This window comes from Alosa pseudoharengus, unplaced genomic scaffold (assembly GCF_046254945.1).
Source record: "Alosa pseudoharengus isolate Yale_2024_CS ecotype anadromous, Long Island Sound unplaced genomic scaffold, YU_APseudo_1.1 YU_APseudo_1.1_scf_2, whole genome shotgun sequence".
Lineage (NCBI taxonomy): Eukaryota > Metazoa > Chordata > Actinopteri > Clupeiformes > Clupeidae > Alosa > Alosa pseudoharengus.
Window position 1 is genome coordinate 7894692 of NW_027468663.1, and position 16785 is coordinate 7911476.

At 44.2% G+C, this 16785-nt stretch overlaps 2 protein-coding genes across 14 annotated transcripts; one reads left to right on the top strand and one right to left on the bottom strand.

The window, feature by feature from the left end:
• The first annotated feature begins 243 nt into the window (after positions 1 to 243).
• Positions 244 to 10408, top strand: ssx2ipa (synovial sarcoma, X breakpoint 2 interacting protein a). Of its 3 annotated transcripts, none has more exons than XM_076293550.1 (14): positions 244 to 436; positions 2001 to 2137; positions 2476 to 2639; positions 2802 to 3008; positions 3265 to 3375; positions 3513 to 3648; positions 3846 to 3921; positions 4634 to 4814; positions 5725 to 5890; positions 6318 to 6460; positions 6611 to 6784; positions 8773 to 8890; positions 9042 to 9198; positions 9467 to 10408. In XM_076293550.1, exons 2-14 carry the CDS (start codon positions 2113 to 2115, stop codon positions 9612 to 9614), a joined length of 1806 nt encoding a protein of 601 aa, XP_076149665.1. In that variant the 5' UTR covers positions 244 to 436; positions 2001 to 2112; the 3' UTR covers positions 9615 to 10408. The 3 variants fall into 3 exon arrangements, with proteins under 3 accessions (XP_076149665.1, XP_076149669.1, XP_076149668.1); XM_076293554.1 differs by having other exon boundaries at positions 247 to 436; positions 6614 to 6784; XM_076293553.1 differs by lacking the exon at positions 244 to 436 and adding an exon at positions 824 to 1025.
• Positions 10409 to 10963: 555 nt separating this feature from the next.
• On the bottom strand, positions 10964 to 14627 carry tubb2 (tubulin, beta 2A class IIa). Of its 11 annotated transcripts, XM_076295743.1 has the most exons (6): positions 14565 to 14621; positions 13879 to 13987; positions 12967 to 13077; positions 11982 to 12072; position 11877; positions 10964 to 11374 (listed from the first exon to the last, which is right to left on the bottom strand). In XM_076295743.1, the coding sequence occupies exons 1-6, from the start codon at positions 14619 to 14621 to the stop codon at positions 10988 to 10990; spliced, it is 756 nt and encodes a 251-aa protein (XP_076151858.1). In that variant the 3' UTR covers positions 10964 to 10987. The 11 variants fall into 11 exon arrangements, with proteins under 11 accessions (XP_076151858.1, XP_076151861.1, XP_076151854.1 ...); XM_076295746.1 differs by lacking the exon at position 11877 and having other exon boundaries at positions 10964 to 11134; positions 11993 to 12072; XM_076295739.1 differs by lacking the exon at position 11877 and having other exon boundaries at positions 10964 to 11618; positions 11961 to 12072.
• Between the last annotated feature and the right edge of the window lie 2158 nt (positions 14628 to 16785).

A 16785-nucleotide genomic window follows, 5' to 3' on the forward strand; every position in this document is an offset into this window, starting at 1 on the left:
CATGACCTAGCCCATATAGCTAGAAAAAAGTAGGCTATGTTGATGTTGCCGCCACATGTTAGGCTATTATTATTATCCCGGGCCTCTTATCTCACATGCTCATTTGATGTTACGTGGATGGTGCATAGACTGTATATATAGAACATACAGTCTATGGGATGGTGTGCCAGGTGAAGGTAAAAGCCAATGCACGAGCGATACTGGTTGCTTAACAACGGCCTCTCCAATAGCTGACTAGTTTCTTCTTACGTGAGAGAGAAGTCCACTTCAAAACTCAAGCTGCAACAGTGATATTGAACATGGCACGGCAAGTGTAACGGCTGGGGGAATTGGTGTTTATTGTGTGACAGATGATCCCAAAAAATCTTCACTCAACGGTAGAACAAGAACAACGGCCGCACCCAGTAGTTATTTAATTGAAACATCTTGCTTGACCGTAAGTTAACTTGGCCTTTAACCTAATGTTATGGTAAATTGTCGCTTTTGCTAACGTCAGCTAAGTTAACTTGATAGTAGACATTAGCGCTAAATCTTTACATTTTGTGTCCGACTAAATGTGTCGGAATAAAACAACTCTGTAGCAAAATGAGTCCACTGTTTGGTGTCGCAGTAATTATCACATTAGTCTAACGTTATTTGATGTGAAGATGATGGAACGCTAGCAGCTAACCTGTGAGATGCTAACGTTGGTGGGTTCCTTTTAGCTTGTCAGCTCGCAAGCTAGAAGCTATAATTGGAAATCTAGCCAACCGCAACAGCTAACGCTATCCCAACTGCAGATAGCTAACGCTATCCCATTCTAGCCAGCTCTAGCAGCTAACGTTTGTAGGGTTTTTGCCATGGTGGCACTTGATTCTGTGGATGTTGTCATAAGCTTCGGGAAATTAGTAACTTTGTCATTGTTTTCGGATGGTATAACGTTAACTTTTACCTATGGCATCATATCTAAGTGATACAAGTTAACGTTAATTTAAGTTGATGCCAACTGAAGGATTCGGCAGGTAACGATAACGTAGCAGAAGCAGGTAAAAGCAACGTTAGCATTTCATTTTTAATCTGTTGTTAAGCGGGTAACGTTAAGATGTAACGTTATATGGAATGTTAGTTATACTTTGATAGATGACGTTAACGTTATAGTCAATAAACAGTGAAATCAACAAACCTTTCTATGATCTTGGCTTATTAAGTTATGTTTGTTTACGTTCATTCTTGTAGTATGAGAACGTGACTGATTCACGAGTTTGAGAAATGAATGGCTGGTATTCCGTTAAAAGATGTATTGCGTAAATAGTATGAAATTAGTGCGGTTTGGTTTGCCTGTAGTAAAGTTAATATTAAAGGTTAAAAGTTGGTTTGTCGTGAACTGAGCTTCCTAAACGTTTTCCCCCTCCCGAAGAACTCAAACTCTGTTGACTGACGCCCAGGAGAGATAAGTGTGTCTGTGTGTGGATGTGTGGATAGGGCCATATGCACCACGGATTATGGGATAAAGAAGCAAGAAAACCAAGTTATTTTCTGCTTGACACAGTCATTTCGGCCTTTGGCTGAACAGCGTTGAACAGCGGGAATTCCACATGCTTGCATTTTTTTACAGTCTGAGCTGGTATCTAGGAGTAGCTATTGTTGAATGCAACCTAACCAGTACTGTTGTCACGTCAAGTGATTGGACCCCAGGTTATGCAGGTTTAGGGAATAGTTTCACACACCAAAGTCTTGAATAAATTATATAAATTTGACTCCAAAACGTGATCGAGATCTGGGGGGAAAGAAAGGTATGTCAGCTCCATTCTGCATACCCAATTTTTCACACACTCAACACACTTATTAGGCTTAGTGACTTAGCTAGCCGCTGTGTATATAATTTATCCCGGACCCCAGTCAACAGCACCTCACAGCATCCATCAGTGTGCCATGTAATCCCATACTGGGGCAGAATTGGCTGCTAATCCAGTGTCATAGGCGACTGTGGTAATCCATTGTGCCCTGCTGTTCTATTTCAGGCACCAGTGCCTGCGGGAGCCTCATGTCCTGACGTGTGTGTCTGCTGGCACGACGGATGACCAGAGAGCCTACGAGTCCTGGTGTCGGACTGATAGGGGAGATTGGTGGACAATGACAATGCCAGAGCCAGCATATGGTACGTTTACATCACTCTGTGTGAAATGGGGTATAAAGCAACTATTAATAGCAACATTTTTTGCATTGTTTCAGTCTAATTTTATCTGAAATGGAAATACAATGTCTCACTAGCATATTTTACTGAATTGGGAGATGTAGGTGCCATCGTTAATAGCTTTTACCTACATTTTTAAACCTGATTTTTAAGTGTTCATGTTTACCAAAGCTTTGGAATGTAGTAGGTGAACTATTTAAATGTCACAAAAGAGGCAAGAAATATGATCTGTGTTAAAGGGTCTTTTCTCGGTCGTAATTCTACCTTTCCCACTGATTTCTAATTTCCTGTCTTTTGTCTAGAAACCAAAGAGATCTGCAGTGTGACCCGGCTTCTAATGTCCCCCTCGAGGCAAAACTCAGTCCCCACCCTGCCCTGTGCCCTGTTGCTGCCTAAAAACTACAGTGTGTTAAGTGCCTTCTGTACGGAGCAGAATGTCAATCAGTGCACGTCCTATATCAATCAGGTATGGTACCCCCTAAATGAATAAAAAGGAAAATACATGGCTCTGTTGCATAATCTCTGATAGTAGGCTACTCTAATGTTTTTATGTTGGCGAATACAGTTGTTGAAATGAGCAAACTTTAAGACACAACCTCTTCATGAATGTGAATTCTTGTGTGTGCAGGAGATGGGCTCCCTGGGCCTGTGTGGCCTGAGTGTGGAGCTGTGTGCGGGGGGCGAGGGCCTGACGGCGGTGCCGGCCCTCAACCTGATGTACGAGCTGCTGCAGGTTAACCGGCGCAGCCAGAGGGCCCTGGAAGAGCTGGAGAACCAGCACCTGAGGAGCACCAGCGACCTGGAGCACCTGCAGCACGGCCACACCAGACTCAAGGTACCGCCCCTACAGCACAACACCCCTACAGAGCTGGAAGGGGATGGGATGTTACAATGGATAATGTGTAGTAGTTGTAAAAACAGATTTTTGAAAACTCATTGTAGAGGTGTTAAATATTAACACTTGTTTACTGGCATTTTTATGATCAAGCAGCAGTATTGTCACTCAAGCCCAATGCTAATGTGTTGATGTTGTAACTGTAAAATGCACTGAGCTTTGCACCCTTTGACCTTTGGCTTGTGCTGTGTTGCAGGATCAGTTGGAGTACATCAGGAGGGAGAACTCGGGATTGCATGAAGGCGAGAGACAGCTTCAGCTCAAAATCAAGACCTTGCAGAGCTGCCTCAAGTCCGAAAAAGAGGAAGTAAGGCATTAAAAGATGCTATCATGCAGAGTGCTGTGAACAAGCTTTTTTTGTTTTTCCTTTCTCTTTTTTTTGAGCTTCTTTGTCTTACGGTGTTGAACTATCTAAAACTGTGATTGGGTGACCTGTATTTTTAGGTTCAGAAATTACAGAGCATCATCTCAAGCCGTGCCACTCAATACAATCACGATGCCAAGAGGAAGGAGAGAGAATGCACCAAGCTAAAGGAGCGACTCAACCAGTTGCTGGTGGACAAGAGAGACAAGAAATTAGGTAGGTTGATTGGATGACAGACGGAGCATCCTAATGTGCTGAATGCAGAATCTAGCCTCCTTCTCTAGACCCACAACTTTTCCCTTGAAGGGTAATAATGTTTGCTTTCAATTTAGCTGCTATCATGATGGGGTCCTGATGGTGGATTTACATAAAAACCTGTCTGCTCTCTGTCACTTCCCCATGTGTGTCTCCAGTCATTGAGGTGTCAAATACCATTGGGAGGTCAGATGGGAAGAGAGGCCTTTGGAAGACTGGAAAGGCAGAAGCCAGGTAACGTGCCTGCCTTGTGTTCTCTTCTTACAATTGGCAGTCAGACGGCAGAACAGATGCTCGCCTACACCCTACACAGTGTTCAAGTCTCAAGTGTCACTTCAGATGGTCCTATCGGTAATAAGATTGGAATGGGGGAGGGGGGCTCTGGTCACGCTGGGTGTCTGTCTGGTGTGTGTGTGTGTGTGTGTGTGTGTGTGTGATTACATGTAAGAACATTGCTCTTAGGGGTTCAGAAAACATCCTGGATATTGTAGTTGTCAAAGAGCGTTCTGATTTTGGAATTAGGTTGCTGCTTTGACTCTAACATGAATCTCTGCTTCTCAGTGAAGATGTTAAAATACCAACCCTTAATGCTATAACATTGTAATGTGTATATGTGAAACATAACTGGCTTTTGGTTAGGATGCCGTCATATTTTAATTAGTACTGCAATTTCCTGACCAAGAGTTATACATTGATTTTGCCAAATTTCTGCAGCTATGGGGTTGATCACAATCTGATTCTGATTCAATAGGCTGTTGGGCACTGTGGTAAAATACATGGATGTGGTTAATGGTTATCTTTTTACATTTTTTTATTTGCGTAAAAAACACTGTCCTGCCTTTTTTACACAATGCTGCTAATACACAGGAAATTACTGTAGTCATTCCAAATAAAATAATCAAATGAGTGTGTGCGTGCACATGCATGTATTATTCACTTGATTCAGACACGAAGGGGAAATGTACACAGCTCTGCTGACGGATTATGAGGCCAGGCAGAGATCCCTGATGGTGGAGAACGCTGAGCTGAAGAAGGTGCTTCAGCAGATGAAGAAGGACATGGTGTCGATTTTGAGTCCAAAGAAGCCTGTGGCCAAAGGAGCGGTCCCAGAGGACAGCTTAGAGCAGGTGAGTGCCTATACGACTCGGCCAATCGTCTTGATACAGAGAAAATGATTTCCGTACAGCCTGCCTTCTAATGGAAAATGTAATATACCCTTCAAACCTATATCCCTGTCCACCTCGATAAAATGTTGTGTACTCATTGCTCATTCAGGAGAATAAAACATTCTGTACCATTTTGTTAAATAATTCAGTTAACAAGACAAGCAGATGCATAAGAAAAATGTTAATGTGGTAGACTTATTTATATATATATATATTTGGCATGTTCTAGTTTTGTTATTGTCTATTAGCTGTAGAAGAATGAGAGAGAGTTTGTGCCAGTATCTTGCAGGATTTGTATGCATTTGATATGGTGAGAAAGGGGAGAGCAAGAGAAAGAGAAAAGGAGAGGCTGAGAGGGAAATTGATTTGGTCAGGCACTCAGTGTGCACTGGCTGGGTTTAGTGTGGTGAGGACCACGCTGCATATTACATAAGCATTTGATCTGTAGTCTGTCTGGACGGAGGAAGTTCAACAAAGTGTCGGTGCCTGGCTTGAGTGCCATCTGCTGTTGACCACAGGCCTAGCATGGAAGACTCACTCACTGCATCCCTCCTGTCTGGTAAAACCATGTGGAAAAGCATGAACGAAAATGAAATTGGCCGATTGGAAATTGGTTTTATTGAGTTCAAATCAATTTACTTGCAATCGTATCACGGTTTACTGGCGGCACATTGATTCACCCGTAATGGAATTACGCAATTCATTAGGAAATGGACATCATAGGGGGATTAACCTCACCGTACGAGCTTGGCCACCCCTTGGGAAATGGCTATTGTGTTCTACAGAACAGAACTGCTGCACAAAATTAAAGTGTGCCAATCTGGCCTAGCCTTTGGAAGGAAAGTGCTGATGGGCTGTGTTTGGGCCTCAGGTGGGCTCGGATGCTGAGGAGGAGGAGGAGGAAGAGGAGGAGGTGTGCGAGTCCAGCCGGGAGAGCCTGGAGCAGTCATGTGAACAGGCCCGCGAGCAGCTCACCAACAGCATCCGCCTCCAGTGGAGGAGACTCAAGAACCACATGGAGCGCCTGGACAGCCAAGGTAGACCTCTCTCTTTCTCTTTCTCTCTCTTTCTTTCTTTCTTTCTTTCTTTCTTTCTTTCTGCAACAATAGGGACATTCTGGGCCGATACCGATGTTTCAAATTACAATTTAGCCAATAGCTAATGCAGATACGGAAATGTACTTTGTTGAACTTGTTCATGATACACTGGTATAGCAGAGGAATAAAAATATTCATTATAAAACAAAATAACTGACCCATTTTCAAGTCTTTCAGCCCTTCATAACACTATCTTTGAATGTGCCAGTTTGCTAGCTAGTCCAGAATAGACTGTAAGTAACAGATAAATATCAGCCATTGCCATCAGTAAATGTAATTTTATTTGCTGATAGGCGGCTACTAATGTTAGGCTAATATATTGATGCATCGCTGTATTAATCTATTAAGTGTGTGTGTGTGTGTCCAGCGTCCCTGGCGGCAAGTCAGGAGCGGGAGAGGGATGGTGAGGAGCTCATCTCCAGACGGCTCCACGAGGAGGAGCTCCAGCGTATGAGGCTGGAGCTGCAGCAGTGCCGAGACTTTGTCCAGTCCCAGCAGCAGCTCCTGCAGGTCAGACACACACACACACACACACAGGACACTGCTTTTGCACATGACTTTGAAATGCATGATTTTTATGTGCCTTTTATGTGCCTGTTAATGGGACGTGTGTGTGTGTGTGATGATTGATTGTGTGTGTGTGTGTGTGCATGCTCATAGCAGCAGCTGAGCTCCCCCTGTGATGAGGAGACAGCAGCCCTGCTTAACGACTGCTACACTCTGGAGGAAAAGGAGAGGCTCAAGGAGGAGTGGAGGCTGTTTGAGGAGCAGAAGAGGAACTTTGAGAAGGAGAGGAAGAGCTTCACTGACGCTGCCATTCGCCTGGGTCATGAGGTACAGGCACAATGGCGCAAAAAGTGGGTATGCGATATATGCGGCGCATAGGGGCGCAGCACCATGGGGGCGCCAAAAAGCGATGGTAAAATTAAATAATATATATATATTTGGTATTTTCTATATGTAGCTACTGCTGTGCGTTTCTAAATCATTTCAACATTTCCTCAATGTTATATAAAACATAACTGCATTTTTTGTCGAAAATGAGTTAAAGGAGAATTCCGGTGTGATTTTGACCTAAAGTGTTTTGAAACATGATACCAAGTGTGAACGTAACACCTTTAACACCTCCTTTAACATCTCGGCTTGTCCCCTGCACTCCGAAATCTGGCGCTAGTTAGCCGATGCTACCAACAAGGAGGTCAATGGTGGTGCCTCGGCATCGGCATAGCCATGCAAATAAATCACTGTTTTACACCATTTACGAGGCTCAATGTATCTCCACACTTCATTGGTAGACTTCCGAGGGCCCTGACATTTAAAACGAGACATTGAGAACTTTGAGACATTGAGAAACTTAAAAATAATTCTGTGTAAATGCATGGATTATAGTTTCTTCCAGTAGCAGCAACTGGAATCCATGCATTTCCACTGAATTATTTTTGGAATCTGATCCCTTATCATACCTGTTCATTCTTACTCGTCGCTCGACTTATCGTGACTAAATTCAAGATGGCTGCAAATGCTAAACTTCGAGAAGATACTGTCTGTATAAATCGTCTTGTAAGTAAACTACCAGTGCTTTTTCAAAGTTCTCAATGTCTCATTTTAAATGTCAGGGCCCTGGGAAGTCTACCAATGAAGTGTGGAGATATACACACATTTCTTCATCAAGGCAACAATTCACCAGATTTTCATTGCTCTACCTATGATACATTTGTGTAGACAAAACAAAAAACTTTAAAGTCATTTTTCTCAGTTTGACACTCTGGTCAGTTACTGCCTTTTGGCTTTGTAGGGCGTCCTATCTCATAAGATTCCATCATAGAATTTTGACATAGAAGAGGGAGTGGGGGCGCCGTGAGCGCTGGGCGAGCAGGTACCTACGAGTAGTGAGTTGCCGTCTATGGAAAAAGATGGATACAGCAAAAGAAGCTTTCGGCGGCTAAAATAGAAAAAGAGGGAAACGGAGATGGCATGTCAAGGGATGCGACAGCAGTTAAATAAGTGGACAGTGAAAGGCAACAGGTAGGATTTAAAGTGATGATGTCTGTGCTTGGAGGCTTGCAAATATTCATGTTAACAGACTAACTATCGTGTGTTAAGCATATGCCGATTGAAACAGCCTAGGCTATTCCATTTAGATAGCTAGGTGGCTACCATGCTCATACTGCACTTTTAATGGCAAACTGCAAACAGAAATGTCACGCTAGCAACAACTCATTGCATGTTTCCATATCCTAACAATGAAGGCTCCTTGTTATAACTTAATATTGTGTTGTCAATGTGGCACAAACAAACAAGGCTAGAGTAGGCCTATCAGCCTTATCCTTTGTGAGCAATAGCTGGCAAAAGGACATTATGAGAACCGTTTAGACTCTCTTAAAGTGACAATGCACCATTTATTAATACTTCATCAAATTCAACATCAAATTGGCAGCATTTTTTAAAAAGATATAGATATATATATTTATACACACTAATACACAGAAATATTGTAAATTATTGGCCTTTTGTTTTGCTTTAGTTGTCTGTAGTGTTTTGTTTTTTTTTTGGGGGGGGGGGGGGGGCGGCGGCGCCAATATTGTTGTTGCATACCCCTCAAAAAATGTGTAGCTGCGCCCCTGTACAGGCAGGGGAACATTCACACGCGCAGACGGATGGAGTTTAGATTTTAGTGTGGATTAACCTGATCTTCAATCCCTGTGTGTGTGTGTGTGTGTGTGTGTGTGTGTGTGTGTGTGTGTGTGTGTGTGTGTGTGTGTGTGTGTGTGTGTGTGTGTGTGTGTGTGTGTGTGTGTGTGTGTGTGTGTGTGATTCCACAGAGGAAAGCATTTGAGGATGACAGAGCAACATGGATGAAGAATCAGTTTCTAAACATGACTCCCTTTGTAGACCGAAAGAGGCCTGCCAAGTCTGCATCAACCAGTGCCTCATCACTTGGTGAGGACCCTTTTTACATGAAGGGATTATTTTTTTCATGGCCTCGGTACTGATGTAATCACGTTAAAAATGTCCATTTTGTTTTCTGTTGTGGTTATACTTTGACATTGTTTGGGATTTTGCATTTCATTTGTGTGTGTGTGTGCCATAGGTGCCGAACCTGAGGCCAAGGTCATCTCAACGCCCGCGCCCCTCACCAAATCGCTCTCCTACTCTCCTGCCTTCAACACGCCCAAAGCTCCCATTGCCAGCAGAATGCCCTCCACTGCTGACCTGTACCGCACATTGCGCCTCCTCCCAGACAACAGGTAATGAACACGCCACCTCCCACAAAACAGCTCAGAGATTTACCTACAACTATGGGGAAGGTTTTGGTATTGAGAATATGTATAGGTAGAGCAAGGCACAGGCTAGCATTAGCTGGGTAAAAATGTGTCCCTCACGTTACAGAGCATGTAATTATCTGTGTTAATGTGTGATTTGTGTATGTGTCAACGTAACTCTGCTTTTAGAACACTGGCCATATGTTGAATGTCCGTTTTGTTTGTTTACGTTCCTCTCTCTGTGTTTTGTCAGCTGCACAAGCGGCTCAGGGAAGCGTGGCGGCCAGGTGGACTCCAGCAGTGTGCACAGCAGTGGGGATCACTCCACAGCCAAGTCCCGGCAGCGCCCACCCGACTCCAGCTACCGCTGCCACACTAAAGATCTCCACAGCCCCACCTAGTGGCAGTCAGCCCTCATAGCGCACACCAGGAACACCAAGCTGAATCAGCCTGGTGACCGAAGATGTATGAATGGGATCCCACTGTCAGGGAAGTGATATTTGTTGTAGTGGAGAGGAGCTCATTGACAATCCATATTTTAGAGGCATCACTGTACCTCAGTTAAACTGTTGCTGTAGTAGCCAATGACGGACCATGTGTTAGACAAGACACTCCATGATCCACTTTTCTCTTGCTGAGTCATGACCACATATGATGGCACCATAACTCCTGCTGAGTCATGACCACATATGATGGCACCATAACTCCATTCTATTGTAACACTTCGCAATCCTGATAGCACTTTAAAGATGATGCCAATGTTTTCTCAACATCTCATTTTATACATATATATATTTTTTGTCATAGAAAATGGTAGCCTCACAAGCTAGATGCAAGTTTCTCATAGCCTTACTGTAGAGTTGCGGATATTTTGTTAATCGATAGGGATTTGGGATTTATTGTAGATTTTATGGACATTGAAATGTTATATTTACAAGCAGAGTATCGGAACAAAATTCTACTATGTGCATAACGAGGAATGTAGTCTGAAAGAGTCATTTTTTTTGTGATGTGCTGATTTTTATCATCAGAGTTTATGTTGTCATTTTAATGTTTTTGACTATTTACTGCACTTGATGTGTACGAACAGATCATGAATGTGTTTGTGGTAGATCCACTCCTTGGGTTTGTAGGAGCCAAGTTTACGAATAGGCTGCTAAGATTCTGCAATGCAATAAAGGTTGGGTTAATGGTGGTTGTGGTGATGTACTGCCTGTGTATACTTACTTACTTACTTACTTATAACGCGGATGCTAGAGCATCTCCTTGTTAGAGTGCCATATCTCAAGGTCATTAACACTTTCCCCATAATTTTTCTTGATTGATGCTTGGAAATAGTTTTTAGGCTTTAAAGCTATAAACATGACATCTATATCCAATCAACCATTGCTGAGCTGGATTAGGATTATTTATTGGTGTTTGCAGGGCACAATTTTGCTCTTAACACAGATCATTTCTGGATTAGACAAATAAAAGATGTGCAGTCAGTTAGACAGATTTGTTTTATTAGGACATGATCTGGAAACGGACGTTTGAGGTAAACTTATTTTGTCAACATAGCAACAAAGTAAATCCAGTACCAATATACGTCTTTCTTTACCACAATAACAACACTGTAGCACTTCATTTAAAGGCTCTACGTTGCGAAAACGAGCACTGTTGAGTACTGTAGACCCTATGTTGCTGTTTGATGCATCAGAAAGCTGTGATCTGAAAACAGACTATTTTACTAAAATGAAATAAAAGAAGCAGTGGCTGTGTGTGTATGCCTGCCTCAGTGGCGGACCTCTTGGCGGATATCCTCCTCATCCTCCAGCTCATCTTCCTCATATTCGCCCATCTCATCAGCAGTGGCGTCTTGGTACTGCTGGTACTCGGACACCAGGTCGTTCATGTTGCTCTCGGCCTCGGTGAACTCCATCTCGTCCATGCCCTCGCCGGTGTACCAGTGGAGGAAGGCCTTGCGTCGGAACATGGCGGTGAACTGCTCGGAGATGCGGCGGAACAGCTCCTGGATGGCCGTGCTGTTGCCGATGAAGGTGGCGGACATCTTGAGGCCACGGGGCGGGATGTCGCAGACGGCCGTCTTGACGTTGTTGGGGATCCACTCCACGAAGTAGCTGCTGTTCTTGTTCTGCACGCTGAGCATCTGCTCGTCCACCTCCTTCATGGACATGCGTCCGCGGAAGATGGCTGCCACCGTCAGGTAGCGCCCGTGGCGTGGGTCGCAGGCGGCCATCATGTTCTTGGCGTCGAACATCTGCTGGGTCAGCTCGGGCACGGACAGGGCGCGGTACTGCTGGCTACCTCTGCTGGTCAGTGGCGCGAACCCAGGCATGAAGAAGTGCAGGCGGGGGAAGGGCACCATGTTGACGGCGAGCTTGCGGAGGTCGGCATTGAGCTGGCCGGGGAAGCGCAGGCAGGTGGTCACTCCGCTCATGGTGGCCGACACCAGGTGATTGAGGTCGCCGTACGTGGGGGTGGTGAGCTTGAGCGTGCGGAAGCAGATGTCGTAGAGGGCCTCGTTGTCAATGCTGAAGGTCTCGTCGGTGTTCTCCACCAGCTGATGCACGGAGAGTGTGGCGTTGTAGGGCTCCACGACGGTGTCGGACACTTTGGGCGAGGGCATGACGCTGAAGGTGTTCATGATGCGGTCGGGGTACTCTTCGCGGATCTTGCTGATGAGCAGGGTGCCCATGCCTGATCCGGTGCCACCGCCCAGAGAGTGGGTGAGCTGGAAGCCCTGCAGGCAGTCACAGTTCTCAGACTCTTTCCTCACCACGTCCAGGACGGAGTCCACTAGCTCAGCTCCTTCCGTGTAGTGTCCCTTGGCCCAGTTATTTCCAGCACCACTCTGACCTGGAAAAACAAAAGCATTGCAGTGGGATTGCAGATATTTATTGCACAAATTGCACATGCACTCATTGTTCATCTATATTCAAAGAATGAGGCATAAGTGGAGTTATCTTCAGTCAAGGACTTCTATGGTCAACATGTGCTTCCTTGCTCTTTCTGGGGTATGATTAAGCGGCAGCTGAGGTAGGCTGCATTTCACAGCCATTTTGTTACTGCACAATGTCCCATCAGAGGACCCTAGAAACAGAGCTGTGAGATGGAGGGCAGTCCCCATTTGGAGAATATTTAATGAAGCTACCAGTGTATGTCCTGGACCAGTAGTTTGAAAGACGCTGATTAAACAACACACAGTGGTGCAATTAAAATAGATCTAGCTTCAATACAAAATGGACTGCATTAAATGTGCTAAAAAGGACTTTCAACGTTCATAAAATATTATATTTCTAGTGATAGACCTCAGACAGTGAACCTTAAAATTACTATAAGTAAAATGATTTAGAAATCCTTAAAGCAAATAAAAAATAGTAATATTAGTCTAATATGTTGCAATTATACTGATTTGTTGTCTTGATTGTATTGTTCCATTGTCTATGTGAAACTGTATTGGTTTAATGTAGTAAAATCAGCCATACTGATTTTCTGACTGTCATGCTGAGTCACCGTCAGTGACCCAGTGCCCCACCCCCCTGCCCACCACCCTCAAATATAACCCAAATTCAGATCCTACTCTTACAGGCTTTTCCGTTAGCTCTGTAGTTTGATTCCCAACTCACAATGATAGATAGATAGATAGATAGATAGATACTTTATCGATCCCCAAGGGGAAATTCAGGAATCCTGGGGATCCTCTTATGATTTTAAATGATCCTGATATGTTAAGCTGTCATGATCACTTACCGAAAACAAAGTTATCTGGCCTGAAGATTTGTCCAAAGGGGCCGGAGCGGACAGAGTCCATGGTGCCTGGCTCCAGGTCCACCAGAATGGCTCGAGGGACAAACTTATTGCCTGTTGAAGAGAGGACGACATGGCAGTTAGAGTCCGCACCATACTGGGCAGGAGCAGTTTCTGTTTCTGACTGTTCCTGCTAGAACATATCAAAAGTGCAAAGACATAGACTTGTTTCTGGCACATCCCCTATGTAACCCTGTCCAGCTTTCTAGAATGTTGTCAGTGCATGCACAAAAGAATATAGGCTACCTGAATGTCAGTCCCTTAAGGGGCAAAGGGTGGGGCAGAATGGTGTTACCATAGTTTCAGCCAGTGTCATTATTGATACAGATACATGATTAAAAAGAATGTTTGCCAGAAGCACTGCTGTGTCCTCTTAGCACCTCCCTGGGTAGTTGTTTAATGAGGACACCAGCCCTCTAAGCTATTTTTTCTGCCTCTCCCTTCCGCAGACTGCAGTAGCAGCTCTGATAAAGTGCTTGCTCCAGACACAGAAGGGGGGGGAAACAGCTGAGGTAGACTCATTTCATTCAGCTCAATGCATGTGACACATCCAATGTCCAATGTTTCATAACATTAAAAGCTGTCACTTCGAAACTACTCACTCTAATGTTCACTGTATGTTTGGCATATCCTTATTATATTCTGTCCTATTCATTCATCAACACCAGAAATGACATTAACTTAGCCTACTTAAAAAGGGAAACTGACAACATTATTTTGTCTTGAATGCGTGCGTTTGTTGATGGCACGTCTAGTTTTTCTGGACACTGCAGTGAAAGGGTATATTTCACCGCATTGCAAGGCCGTAAAGCAACATGAAGCAGACACTGAGATAGACTTGGAATATGACTTTACCGGAGGCTTCATTGTAGTACACGTTTATCCTTTCCAGTTGCAGGTCACTGTCACCTTGGTAACTGCCAGTCGGGTCGATGCCATGCTCATCACTAATTACTTCCCAGAACTAGAACAAACAGGCATTGGGGTCATTTTACATCCACTACTACCACTATGTGCAATAGCCTACGTATATCTATGGTGCAATGTCAAACGTCAATCATTCTGACGATGAATGAGAACTAATGAGACCGGTGAAATAGCCTATTCCCGGCCGAAAAACGTGTTTGCGCATGCACTGGTCTGCGGGCTGTCACACCGCAGACCATCATAGCCACTGCAGCCCCTTGTCCCACATCTCGTGTCCCCATGCACCTCGACCGCACCCATATGACACACAAAAATCTATACTTAATCTACGCAGATATCGATGGCAGTAATTCCAGGCGGATTTCGGCTATGCAACACGACTGTCAGGAGGCTACAATCTAGCCTAACTGAAATATTTGAAATACGACTAGATTCAGAGATTCTCATTAGAATCAGTAACACTAAGACTAAGTAAAATACACAAAATACTTGATACAGCCTAGAGGTTAACTTGTGGGAGGGCAATGCCACGCAGTTCATTAAAACATGCTAAATATCTCATGCTTAAAGGAAAAGTTGTGATAAGTTAAAATAATACAGTAGGCTACCCTTACCTTTGCACCAATCTGATTTCCACACTGACCAGCCTGGATATGCACAATCTCCCTCATGATGAAATTGGTAGGCTACCCGCAGCAAGCCTTTTGTTTCACTCACAACCGTGATGTGCTTTAATACCTACAGCTCTCAATCGGTCCACCAGCCGTCTCTACATTCCTCGCGAACGGTGAGCCTGAGGGAGTCATCATTTAGACCGGTGATTGGATGACGTCACGCCAGCGCAGCATCCCAGCATCACCGTTAGCCTATCAGCGAGCACCACTTTGATGCAGTGGGGACGGGGGTGAGGATGCGGCATCGCCCGTCCTGACGGTGCAGCTGTGGTGCAAGTGTCCAACTGCTGATTCGCCAGGAATGAAATCATGTCTGGGTTCAGAGGTAGCGTTGCAATTCCAGGGACATCGCCTGAAAGTATGTCTGTATAACATGTCTGGTCTTTTGTCACTTTTTTGGATTTCCTGGATCTGCATATTTTTTATGGGCTCCCCTACAGAGGTCGCCATAGCACATGTCGTGTCATTCAGGGCATGTGTCCTAAAATGAGGACACTACCTCAAACCTTGTCTGGAGAAATCCATTGTTCGACACTGCTGAGGCCCTCAGTGTTGTGGCAACATTTACTACACAAAGGCTAGCCTACTGTAATTCAATGTAATGAAGTAGGCCTAAATTATTTTGGTCGCCTTATTTGACGTGAGATCCTTTGAAATAAAAACGTTGAGCAATGCTCACTTAATTAATTAGGCCTATACAAACACAAATTCTTGCATCTGTGTGTTTTTTTTAGAAAGTGTCCTATACATTAAAATTCTGAGAGCAACGCTGTACATTTTGTGACTTGTGTCATAGCATATGGTAAAGTCTTTCACCATTGGAGAAAGACAAGTAATTTCCTCAAGAAGACTAACATTTTCACATATTAACACAAACATACAGTATATAATTAAATAAAGTCTTCATATCTTCATTTAGGTCAGAGATTAAATAGTGAAAATATAGTCACAAAACTTTTAGACATTTACTTTGAGCAATTTACTCCCCTTAATGTAGGTTAGCCTTAAGTAAGGTAATGGTAACCTAGCGTACCGCAGTTATGAATTAACCCATTAACACTATTCATAGCCTATGATAGCATATGAAAATCCAGTTCTGCAGAGATCCAATACAAGGATACAAGGAAGTTTATTGTCACATGCATATAGTTACTGGATGTAAGAAATGCAGTGAAATTATGTCTGGTGTCGGCCTATTTGTGCATTTATGGGGGGGGGGGGGGGTAAAAAGTGCAGTAGAAGAGGGGTTTAGTAGATTAAGTGGCAAGGGCTGCATAAGAAAGGTGGGGAAGGATTGGGATTGGGGGGGGGCACCAACAAGGAGCACCCGAGAGCAACAGGGGCAAGGAAAAACTCCCTACTAAGGAAGAAACCTTGGGCAGATCCACGGCTCAAGGGGCTAACCCAACTGCCAGGGGTCTTGGTGTGTGTGTTGGGGGGATGACAGGGGAGATGGGATAGTGTTCTGTGTATGTGGGGAGAGGGCAGTGTGTAATATGTGTGTTGGAGAAGCTTCCTCATGAGACAATGTGCTGTGTATTGAGGGGGGGGCAGTGTGCTGTAAGTATGTTGGGGATGTGTGTTGGAGAAGCTTGCTGATGAAATAATGTGCTGTGTATGTAGGGGAGAGGGGGGGGCAGTGTACTGCAAGTATGGTGAAGGGACTTACTATTGCAAGCAGAGTACTGTATGTATGATGTATGTGAGTGATGACAGTGAAGATGTGTGTGGGCGGGAGGGGAGTGGAGCAGTGACTGTGTGTGTGTGTGTGTAGTGTGTGTGTGTGGGTAGGTGGGGGCAGTGTGCTGTAAGTATGTAGAGGATATGTGTTGGCAGAAAGGCTAGGCAATTAAGAACATGGGTAGATAGATGGAGGAGAAATCAAAAATAATAAATAAAAAGTTCTATGGAGATGTGCAAAAGTTGGAGAGTTGAAAGTCAGATATGTGTGTGTGTGCTTGTGTGTGTGTGTGTGTGTGTGTTTTTTGACGTGTGATAAATAAATAAAAGGTCTGCATAGGGAGAGGGATGTAAAAGTGCTAAAAGTCATGTAGGTGTGTGTGTGTGTGGGGGGGGGGGGCGGGTGTTCATGAGTGCTGAGGAGTGAATGAGTGCAAAGTCAGTATAGTGTGAGTTCAGAGTTGGGAAATGTTTGAGAGTG